Source organism: Chiloscyllium punctatum, chromosome 45, assembly GCF_047496795.1.
Source record: "Chiloscyllium punctatum isolate Juve2018m chromosome 45, sChiPun1.3, whole genome shotgun sequence".
Classification (NCBI taxonomy): Eukaryota; Metazoa; Chordata; class Chondrichthyes; order Orectolobiformes; family Hemiscylliidae; genus Chiloscyllium; species Chiloscyllium punctatum.
The window spans coordinates 36575494-36587811 of record NC_092783.1 but is presented as its reverse complement, the minus strand read 5'-3'; the positions used below and the strand labels follow the sequence as shown (position 1 = coordinate 36587811).

Below are 12318 nucleotides of genomic sequence, written 5' to 3'. Positions count from 1 at the left end.
TGGGCCAAACTGCTCCCCCAACTCCCTACGATGCAGGATTCTAGCACTTTTGTTTAGAACTACACACAAAATGACTAATATTAAGAAATGTGTTCAATTCCAATTGCCTAATTTATGAAGTCAGCCATATTCCTGCAAAGGTGATTACATCCAAAGAGAATTGGTGAAATTGGTGAAAACAGAAATCCTCACCTTTAGGCCCCGAAGAATCTGATAAATTAGGAACTGTACATGATCATCCGTGAGCTTCTGACATTTAACTATGTTGTTTAGATCTGCTCCCATTAAGCTGGTCACCAAGTAGCTGTGTAGGAAACATTAAATTCATAATCAAGTTATAAGATGTAAAATACATTAGTCCATGCAGTATTATAACAAAACAGTTAAATAATTACCCCTTTATTTTCTGATATGCCCAACAGGATTCTGAGATAGCACTGTTGATAAGGCAAATCAGTATTTACAATAGCAAACTGGCCCCTTACCCTAAAGTACAGGCAAATTTGATTGGAGTTCATTATTGGGATAGGGAAAACAAACTTATTGCTGTAAAGCTCGGGAACAGCACATTGGTATCAGTCTCTTCAAATTGGAATTACCATAGTAGCTTAGGATAAGTTTCTGTAACTGTGATAATAGCATTGCTCAAAGCTTCTACTTCAAACTTTATTACAAAAATCAGATCAACAAACGTAACAAGAATGACAAAGTAATGCTTTGATAATCATCTATGATCCTAAATAAACTCCAGCATACTAAGCTGCATTGGTTGCAAAAGTTTTCCCTCAGGCATGCTAAATTAAAAGCAACTGCAACCTAACACTGGAAATTTAATTTAGAAATAAATACACCAAAAAGGTTAACACAAACCATTTCAATGCATCCCATAATTGGCTCAATTTTCTTTCCATATCACTGCAGAATATGTATAACAGCTGACACTGAAATGATACATTTGGTAGTCTAAAGGCAGCAAATGTATTTCAAAAACTCACATCACCTTTCTTCAATAGTAATTGTTCTGTCAAATGTTAAGTCATCAAAACAATAGATCAATAAGAAGGTTCAAGCACAAATGTAAGTGCAGCGTTAGACTGAAGTAAAAAGAACAGCTTAACTGATGGGCCAATTGGCCATTATCAGTGGTGTACTTTCAAAGATCACTGATACAATACCACATTCTCATTCTTACTCAAAGTTTTCAATGACTGACTCACTGACTCCAAAGAGTCTGTACCTGTCTTCTAACATTCTTGGATTTAAAGTTTTAGACCACAGTTCCAGTGTTAAATTTAATATCTGCAGAAATAACAGTGATACAGTATGAAGAAAGCAAAACGATAGACACTGGGGAATAGATTAAAACATGGTTTGCTACTGCATTACATGCTTTATTGCTAAATATGCACGACAGTTTTAAAAATATTTGCAAGGATTAATTGAATAAAAGGGCACCTGAAATCAGTTAGCCATTCAGTTAGAAGCATTGCGGCTAGGATGAATAGACTGCAGCTGAATTAACAAGGGACTAGCTCCCAACCTTGAACTGTGCAGCAAAGGAAAGGAGTCAATTAGGAACCTCCACCATACATATCAGCAGACCAAGTGGATGGGTTGCAACAGAACCATGCTGACAGAACATACTTCTCTACACATTCTAGTTCTGCTGCAGCTCTGGACAGAAGCTCCCACTCACCAAAGGATTAAAGAAAGACCTGCATCCATACATTCTTAGCCTATTATCAGAACAGCAAACAGTTCTTTCAGCTTGACTGGATCAGAGCCAGGGCTGTAGAGTCAATGAGCTAACTGATCGTGGCACAGGAGGTTATTTGATGGTGGGCCAACAACACAAGTCCAGGTAGTTGTGTTACTGTTGGTTGCCTAAGAGAGGCGGAGGATCCAGTGGTCCATTCAAGTACTAATGACATTGATAAGACAAAGGAGGTGGTGCTCCATAATCAGTATGAGGACCAGGTATCAAATGCAGAATCTCAACATTCATAATTTAATTCCAACAATTAGATTCCATCCTCAGAAAAATGTCTGTGTGGAGTTTGCACATGCTCCAAGTGTCTGCGTAGGTTTCCACCGGGTGTTCCAAAGATGTGTACGTTAAGTGGATTAGCTATGCTAAAATTCACCACAGTGTTCAAGGATATGTTGGTTAGGTGTATTAGCCATGGGAAATGCAGGGATTGGGTACGGGTAGGCTTGCTGGGTTGAGTAGCCCATTTCCACACAGTAAGGCGTCCATATATTAAAAGACAAACAAAAAACAAGTTAGCATTGGACAAAATCAGATTTCGCGCGAGAAAGCGCACGAGAAAAAGAGAAAGAGAGAGGGAGGGAGGGAGGGAGGGTGTGGCTCATGGAGCACTGCCACCAGGAGTGGGGAAAGTGGGATCAGTACTAATGGATGGTTCCACCAGGATTTTAAACTCAATAGGAGTCCAAGAAGTCAGATTTGGGAAGGTGTAAATCAAGGGAACAAGGTCAAGGTCAAGAAAATGGTATTAACACAGGAAATTAAATAGACTTTTATAAGGAGGGACAGACAGCACAAATCTATACAGAAAAGTTAAACAAAAGGGATGAAACTAAAGACTGTATCCAAAAACTCTGCATTTGAAACAGAACAGAACAGATGAACAGAGAACACAAATAGAAATGAGCAAGTACAATCTGGTAGTACTACAAAGATATGTCTACAGAATGGATTGGAACCAAAGTCTTGAAAGATACAAGACATTTCAGAAAGTCAGCAAACTGGGAAAAGGTGGAAATCTGGCTCTACTGATTAACTGTAATTATTACTAGTAATATTTGATGACCCAAATTTAGGAAACCGAAATGTGCGAACAGTTTAGGGAGAAGTGATAGAGACAAGAGAAATTATTTGTTGGAGTGGGGTACAAACCTGAGAGCAACCACACCGAAGGGAGGGAGGTGCATAAGGAAAGTTTAATGAGTGCTTCCGAAAAGGAACAGCAATTATCACAGTATATTTGAATCTACATAGACTGGAAAGACAGACAGGCAAAAGTAGCCTCGATGAGGAGTTCACAGAATGCTTTCAGGATCGTTTCTTAGCATAGCACATTCTGGACCCAACCAGAAAACAAACTAAATGAGTTTTGATATCATGCAATGTGATGGATTAATGATTTCATTGTGAATATGCCCCTGGGTAGCAATGATCATAACATGATTAAATTTTATCCTGTTTGAGAGAGAGAGGTGGTGATCTGATACTGCTTTATTAAATTTGAAAAAGGGAACCAAAGATAAGGTATAGCTGGCTAAAGTGAATCAGCAAATTAAGATAAAGGATAGGTTAATGGAGATTCAGTAGCAGACATCCAAGGGAATATTTCAGAATATACAGAACAAGTATAGTCCAGTGAATAAAGAAAAAGTCCAAGGGATGGATCGATCATCTGTGGTTAGCCAGAAATGTTAGAAATACTAAGAAATTTAAAGAAAAAGCATGTTACTGCACAGATAATGGCAAGCCAGAAGGTTGGACGGAACATCAAGAATTATAAAAAGGAGGAAAAAAAGTTGTGAAAAATGTTAACCAGAAATACAAAACAAGCACTAAGGAGTTTCAAGGAATATTTAAGGAAGAGTTGGCAAAATGAGCATTGATCTTAAAGAAGAGGAGACTAGAGAACTATTAACAGAAATTTGGAAAATGGCAGAACCACTGAATGTGCATTTTGCATCACTTTACGATAAAGAGGACAGGTAACATCCTAGAAGGAACAATAAATCAGAAAACAGAAGGGAAGGAGCAGCTAGGAAAAATCAAATCACTGCAGAAACGATACAGTAAACTGTTCGAGCTGTTGACGAACAAATGTTTGGGGTCTTGAACTTCATCCTAAGATCCTAATGTGGAGAGAGATAGTTAATGCATTAATTTTAACTTTCCAAAATTCCCTCAGTTTGGGGGTTGGTCTCATTAGGTTGCAAATGGTGTTACTTTTGCCATCTCACAAAAAAGAAAATTAAACAAAAATCAGGAAACTTCAGGTCAGTTGGCTTAACATCTGACAAAAGGAAAACATTCTAAGAACTATTATAAGAAATTGTAAAGTGGCCCTTAAAGTAGTACAAGGTAATCTCACAGAGTCAACATGATTTTGTATGAAGGGATCATCCTTGACCAATGTGTTAAGTTCTTTGAGGATATGATGGGCACTGTGAAGAACAGGAAACAGGTGGATGCACAAGGTGTCACAAAGGCTGAGCAAAATAAAAGTTCATAGTGTAGGGCTGTGGTCTCATCACCAAGTCCGATAGTTGATCTCACTATGCACATGATTGCCTCACCGCTGCATTACTTTGTCTGACAACTGTGTTGCTAGATAAAAGCTTAACAGGCTTTGTCAACTTACATTTTTTCAGTTTGGTCCAGATGGACTATCATTGCAAATAAAGTGACTTTTGTAGTAATATTACAAATGAAGAAACAACTAAATGGGTGAAGCCTTTATAATACAGTACTAGAAGCATAGGCTATTCAGCCCTTCATTTCCATGTCAAAACCCTCTGCAAGTTAACTCAGCTAATTTCACTCCTGCACTCGTTTGCTATAAACTTGCAGATTTTTTTCCTCCAGGTGCTTATTTAACAAGTCTATACAGGATGAAGAAAATATAGAAAGCTGCTACAATCTGAACAAAGTAAGCTGAACAGGGGCCTCTGAAACAAACTGTAATGATAGGAGGTGGCTTCCCACGACTTCATTCTTGAAACGCAAGCAACATTCTAGATATTCCAGAGGTGACTACCTGCAGCAAGACCAGCAGCAGACAAAAATCAGAAATACATCTGAAGCAAGAATGGCAAGTGATGAAGCTGGAACTCCTTAAAGTGAGTTCAAAAAGTGTAACTTCCACATGGAATAGGAAAGTGAAATTCTGTTCACAACTGCAAAAATGTGTTTGCCTAATATGTCAAAGTAAAACAGGGAAATTTAGAACAACACTGAAAAATGATGCACAGGAAATTCCAGGTAGTTTACCCCTGTATGCAGGAAGTTGACAAGCTGAAAGCCATCTTGAAAGCCCAACAGTCATCCTTTTCTAAAGCAGCAAAAGGTAAGGCTTGCATTAAAGTAGTATCTCATTTGCCAATTCAGGCAAAGCATAATATATCATTCACAGATGGTGAAGTAATTAAAGAGACAAAGGCTGTGGCTGCTGACTCTTTATTCAAAGATAGGGAGAAGAGCAGACAAAGGAAGCACATGGTGAGGACAGAGCATGAGCGCGAGAGACAGAGACACAGACAGACAACCTGCACAGTTTGAATTCGTGTATCACTGGACATCGGAGTGCATCTGGGAAAATTAACAAAATGAAATTCACAACTGATCTTGGAGGAACTGTTGGACGAAGTTCACAGCACAGAATCAGATAAGTTCATTGTTGTTTTTAAGTCTGTCCAAGAGAAAGGCTGCAGTAGTGAGTATAGTGAATTCTTTCTGGATTATGTTTGTGGAGATAAGTCTCTTGACTAGACATAAAATAAGCCATAGCTATTAATCCAACCCGTCCATGCCGACCAGATATCCCAACCCAATCTAATCCCACCTGCCAGCACCCGGCCCATATCCCTCCAAACCCTTCTTATCCATATACCCATTCAAATGCCTCTTAAAATGTTGCAATTGAACAAGCCTCCACCAATACCTCTGGCAGCTCATTCCATACACATACCACCCTCTGTGTGAAAAGTTGCCCCATAGGTCTCTTATATCTTTCCCCTCTCACCCTAAACCTATTCCCTCTAGTTCTGGACTCCCCGACTCCAGGGAAAAAGAGTTGGTCTATTTATCCTATTTATGCCCCTCAATTTTGTAAACCTCTAAGATCACCCCTTAGCCTCCAACGCTCCAGGGAAAACAACCCCAGTCTGTTCAGCCTCTCCCTATAGCTCAAATCCTCCAACCCTGGTAACATCCTTTTAAATCCTTTCTGAACCCTTTCAAGCTTCACAACATCTTTCCAATAGGAAGGGGATCAGAATTGCACACAATATTCCAACAGTGGCCTAACCAATGTCCTGTACAGCTGCAACATGACTTCCCAACTCCTGTACTCAATACTCTGACCAATAAAGGAAAGCATACCAAACACCTCCTTCATTATCCTATCTACCTGAGACTCCACTTTCAAGGAGCTATGAACCTGCACGCCAAGGTCTCTTTGTTCAGCAACACTCCCTAGGACCTTACCACTAAGTGTATAAGCCCATTTTTGGATTGTGGGAGGAAACCAGAGCACCTGAGGGGAAAACCACACGGACACAGGGAGAATGCGCAAACTCCACATAGTTACCCGAGGTTGGAATCAAACCGGAGTCCCTGATGTTGTGAGGCAGCAGTGCTAACCACTGCACCACCATGCCACCAATTTGTTCTACAGTTCAGTTTTGAGATTAGGATTGTTGGACTCTAAGACAGCAAGTAGTAGGTATTAAATGTCATTTGCTCCATTGGTTTAAACAGTGCTTGGGATAGCAATGGCTCCCTCAGTCACGAAGAGTTTTCTGGGGGTGGAAGAAATGACTTTGGGGGTTTTGGAAAACGTGATTAACACCAAGCTGCCAGAATTAGCAGACAAGCTGGAGCTGTCTCCTTCCGTGAGGAAAGGAGAGATAATTACAATACCTCAGCATTTAAATTTGGTGGAAACGCCAGAATCTTTGGAAATGGCTAAAATTCAATTGAAAACTAAGCAGCGTGAGTTAGAGAGAAACAGAAATAAAAGAGTTTGAATTACAATTAAAAAGCAGAGGAAAGAAAAAAAAAGAATCACTTTAGCAGAACAATAAAGGAGAGGGAAGAAAGAGGGAGTCTGAACTTCAGAAATTGACACTTAGACAAGAAAGTCAGCTTAAAAAGATGGAGATGAAAGCTGAAGGTAAGCTTAGTGAGAAAGAGAGCGAGGATGAGCAAACCCATGTTAGCCAAAGGCCTGGTGAGAAAATGTTTAAAATATATTCAAGCATCGGCTAAATTTGATGAGAAGGATGTGGAAGCCAATTTCACCTCATTTGAAGAGGTGGCTAAACAAATGCTATGGCCACTGACCATGTGGGTTTTATTGATCCAAACAAAAACTTGTATGTAGAGCTGAGGTATTCAGGGTGTACGAGGTGAAGAAAGCCATCTTAAATGCATTTGAGCTTGTGCTAGAAGCCTAAAGACAACATTTCAAGCATTTAAGGTGGTCAAAACTACACTGAGTCCGAAAGGATCAAACAAATTAATTTTGGTAGGTGGATAAGGGCAAGAAAAATAGAGCAAACCTTTGATGCTCTTAGACGATTATTTTGAAGGAATTCAAAAATTCACTTCCTGAAATAGTGGAAACTCATGTAGAAAAGCAGAGAGTTAAAACGGCACGATTAGCAGCTGAAATGGCTGTTGATGAGTTGGTGCATAAATCAACAGACCTTTCGATCCCACTCATCCATGCTGACTAGATATTCTAAACTAATCTAGTCCCAGTTGCAAGCACTTGGCCCATATCCCTCTAAACCCTTTCTATTCATGAACCCAGCCAGATGCCTTTTAAATGTTCTAATTGTACTAGCTTCCACCACTTCCTCTGGCAGCTCACTCCATACACACACCACCCTTTGTAAGAAAAAGTTGCCCCTTAGGTCCCTTCCATATCTTTCCCCTCTCACCCTAAATCTATGCCCTCTAGTTTGGGACTCACCCACCCCAGGGAAAAGACCTTGTCTATTTATCCATGCCCTCATATTTTCAAGGTACAGATACAAACTTGTTAAGCAAGAGAGTGAGGGGTAGTCAAAGATAAGCAGGAATGCAGATTTGAAGTTATAATCAGATCAGCCTCTATCTTATTGAATAGCATAGCAGGTTAGTGGAATGAATGAACTACTCCTGCTCTGAATTCACGTGCTCATATGGAGATTAAACAGATGGTGCATTCTTCTGTTGTAACAAAATCCGAACTCCTCTGCAAGAAACTTATTTCAACACACTTTTTGTACAGTTGGTTGGGGGAGAGAAGCAGCTATTATTTAACAAACTAACGTATGGACTGTACATGGTGATGGAGATAGGGAACTGTTACTCTAGGTCAGTGACTCATCTAATCCAACCTCACCACCCACTCTTTTCCCCCCCCCCCCCCAAACACTTTCAAAATCTCATTCGGTCCCAGTGGGTAGAGTCCTCACAGCCAACAAAACCACCATACTTTACTGTAGCACCTCATCCTCTCTCCAACATAAAGCAGCTTGGTCATGATTGACCTTAGCCCCAATATCCACTACCCTCACCAATATATATAGTTTTGAAATGTTGTTACATTTGTTGCATTTACCTAGGAGGATGAGCAACTTCACCATATGAAACTGACACGAGAACATATATTCTTAAAAGCAAAATTGCAAAAAATAAAAATGTCAAGTTTTATCATTTCATCAATTTGTTCCTCAGAATGAGAATACCATAATGAGATTGTGATTTTACCACGACCACCCCTACCCTTTCATATTGTGCAGACAATATCTAAGTACTTGATAACATCTAAGATTTTAAGTGAAATACATTTCAATCCCTAATACTCTGTACTGCCAGATTCCCCAACTAGCAAAACACCATAACATTAATTTAGAACTTAGAATCTACTTTCCAGAGTATAATGGATTGCAAAGCATACTTTCAGAATTCATATTTTTCAGCCAAAACTAACCTTTTAAAAAAACCTATGAGGAGAAAGTGAGGATTGCAGATGCTGGAGATCAGAGGTGAAAATGTGTTGCTGGAAAAGCGCAGCAGGTCAAGCAGCATCCAAGGAACAGGAGAATCGACGTTTTGGGCATAAGCCCTTCTTTAGTAATCCTTTCTTGGATGCTGCCTGACCTGCTGCGCTTTTCTAGCAACACCTGATTCAGCTTTTTAAAAGCTGAATCAAGTAAAATATAATCAAATTGGCATTGCAGAGAACTGGGTGGCAATGCTTTTTTCATTTGACACCTTGAATTTCGCCAAGAAGGAAACTTTCCAGATAAAAATTCATGCTTAATTCAGCTTGCATTTTATGCAGAAAAGAGCTACAGCTGCTACCTTTGAAAAGATCTAACTGATTCAGCCAAATCACACCTCAAGCTGTTCGGCTATCTGAGATCTATTCAGAGTTGTTGGCAGGCAGAAGGCTTTTATCAATACTGGTCACTAGTCCGCTGACCAATACCTTGCTCTCAGCCAAAGCTCCAGTCATACATACTAAGTGGCTTCACCTCATCTGCAAATTTGGTTTCGACTAATGCTTGAAAAGGCACTTATAATGAATATCAGGTTACTTGCTTTTAACATTTGGAACAATCCTTCAACAGTCCTCAGGTGTTTAAAACAATTACTTTCCCTTTTCATTCCACAATCGAAAATACAGAGGAAAAGAGATATGACCTTTACATGTCAGAATGGATTTAAATGACAATTGAGTTTAGAACTTGGGATGGAATTCCTCAGAATCTCTTTCTCCATTTTTTTCCCTTTTAGTTATGATTAAAAATAAGATTTCCCTTTTTCCATTCCACCACAAAGCTTTTTTTTGTAGAACACACAGATCCGTCTATAATTATTAACCAGTGAGCACGTGAATACTCTCCATGATTTCAACCTTGCTGTGGAGTTATAAATCCCCTGACTACTTTAGAGTCAGAGTAATACAACATGGAAACAGACCCTTCGGTCTAACCAGTCCATGCCAAGCATAATCCCAAACTAAATTAGTATAACATGACTGCTCTCGGCTCATATCCCTCCAAAGCTCTCATTCATGTACTTATCCAAATGTCTTTTAAACATCATAACCGTGCCCGCATCCACCACTTCCACACGCAAACCACCCTGTCTAAATAAATTTGTCCCCTTGTCTTTTTTTAAAACCTCTTTCCTCACACCTTGAAAATATGCCCCCTAATCTTGAAAGCCCACCTACCATGAACCCTATCTATACCATGATTTTATAAACCTCTATTTAAAAAATGTCACCTCTCAACCTCCTCTGCTCCATGTGGAATTCTTAATGCAGATGTTCTTAACGCATTCACATTGATCACACAAAAGTGTCGGACATTGGTCTTGATGTAGACTACAGTTTAGAAAGATTTTAACACAAACAACAAAGTTTCAACCCTGTTTCTCCAACATTAACTATTACAGAGGTCCAGCCACAAAAATAATGCCCTCTCTCAATTCTAGGTTTCTACTTTTTTTTTTCCCCCTCCGTGGAATACACAGAATTTTACAATTCCCTCCAAATCTGCAGGCATGAACCTTTCATAATTCTGAGGATCTAAATTCACTCAGTTTTCACGACTTGAAGACTACTATACCAACTCTTTGGGCTTAGGGTTTCACAGACAAGAAAACAATTCTGCTGGAGGTGACTGGCTTCCCCGAACAAGCCATATTCTTGTTAGAACAGTCTTAATTAAAAGATGTACCTGTACAGTAGGTTATAACAGGCAGTTTCTGTTGGCTTTTCTAATTCTACCGTCTTTTAAAAGATGTATTACTTGTTCAAAAATAGTCAACTTATCTTATTTGAACATGCATTTAAAAAATACTTTTGTAGCCATTTCAATACTTTATAAAAATAGCAACAGTAAAATTTGAGAATAGTACAAACTTGTTTGAAAAATGCAGAACATAAAGTTACAAAATCAGAAAAATCAACAAATCTGATGTCCTCCATGATTTCACAGTGTCATTCAGAACTATCTCCACCCAGAAAGCAGATTTATTTTAAAATCTAAAAAGTAGCCACACAAATCCAACTTTAGGATTACTAGCTACTAACTTCAAAATAAATTGGCTTTGTTAGGTTGCTTAATAAATTGGGCTGGTTAAGGGGATGAAATGAATAACAGTCAGTGATATATGAAGGCCTATATCTGTAAACAATAACTCCAGAGAAAGAATAAATTTATAAAGATAGCACACTTACACATCAGTAAAATCTTGCAATGTTGTTGCTGGTGTGAAAACATCCAATAGGCCAATTACCTAAAAGAACAAAAACCTAAGTCAAGGCATAAAACTCAAGATGCAGAACTTTTATCTCAGTTACAGAAGCTCAACATGTTCTAAACTCTTCTGCAATTTCCAATGGGATCGATCATATTTTTCCTACTAGTTATTCAGGCACTAGTGACACCACTCTGTTTATAGTTTGAAAGATTTTACCAAAGATAAAATGTACATAAGTCAACTTTTCCTCAAACATGACATGTAGCAAATGCAGTTAGACAGTAATGAGGGACCAATCTTATAAACATCACTCCAGATCTTCCTTTAAATTCTTGAGAGCGCAGGTTTGTGAATAAAATTTTGTGCAAGTTTGCTTCCCCACTTTAAAAAGATCACATTGTTTAAGCTTTGCTTTTCTTGGACAATAAGTTAATGGAGTATCAATTTTAAAACCACTTATAAGTTGCATATTTCTGGGTGGGGGTTTAACAATGAGGAAATGCTGGAATGCTACTTAAGTCTATTTAATTGAATAAACACAGGCAAATTCTGCATATATAGAAGTAAGTGTTCCATAGAGAAAGTCATCATATTCGACGAACTGCCCAAGCAAATCACTGTTAGCTAAACCTTCATCCTGAGGCAGTGGATTAAAAATTCCCAAACAAGTACAAAGTACAAGCAAGTATAATGAACTGTGAAATGGGTCCTGAATGGCTAATATCCTACTCATTTCAAAATAAGTAGTTTTTGAAAACTAAAAAGTCTGCATGAATACTTTGTGAATGATTTAAAATGTTCAAATATAGGAAATGAGGATTCAGTTTACTGAACATTTGTACAATTTTTTAAAAATCGTTTAGGCAATTTGTTTTCAGATTGAGCTAAGGGAGGACATACGTCTATATGCACTCCAAGAGGAGTGCAAATCAAAACAGAGGGCATGCGATTAATGTAATGAAAGAATTTGAAACACAGTTAAATATTTTAGTAGCTGCAGGGAGAGATGCTCTTGGGCAAACAGAAAAACTGTGCAGACAGCTCTCCAAAACGTGCAGCAGTGGAAGCATGTGCCAACATTGGAGATAAGCGAGTTATGTTGAAGATGTGACTGTGGTAAGGGAGAATTTGACAAAAGTGGGAATTGGATTTCGGATCGACTGAATTAACTTGCACTGTGAGGGGGGAGAAACTAGTGCAGTTTTGGGATTGGGGAAAAAAAATTGTCAGGACAATGGAGCATTATAGGGTATGGAACATGTTGCATACTAATACGGAAGAGCTCCCAG

The 12318-nt window shown here is 38.7% G+C and overlaps 1 protein-coding gene across 3 annotated transcripts in view; it reads right to left on the bottom strand.

The window, feature by feature from the left end:
- The window catches only part of LOC140467294 (mitogen-activated protein kinase 14), a 78887-nt gene that overhangs the window by 39199 nt on the left and 27370 nt on the right, over positions 1 to 12318 (bottom strand). For all 3 annotated transcript variants that reach the window (XM_072563558.1, XM_072563559.1, XM_072563560.1), the window contains 2 exons: positions 11007 to 11065; positions 193 to 304 (listed from right to left, as the gene is read on the bottom strand). In XM_072563558.1, the coding sequence (XP_072419659.1) occupies positions 193 to 304; positions 11007 to 11065 (171 nt within the window). The remainder of the gene's footprint in view (positions 1 to 192; positions 305 to 11006; positions 11066 to 12318) is intronic.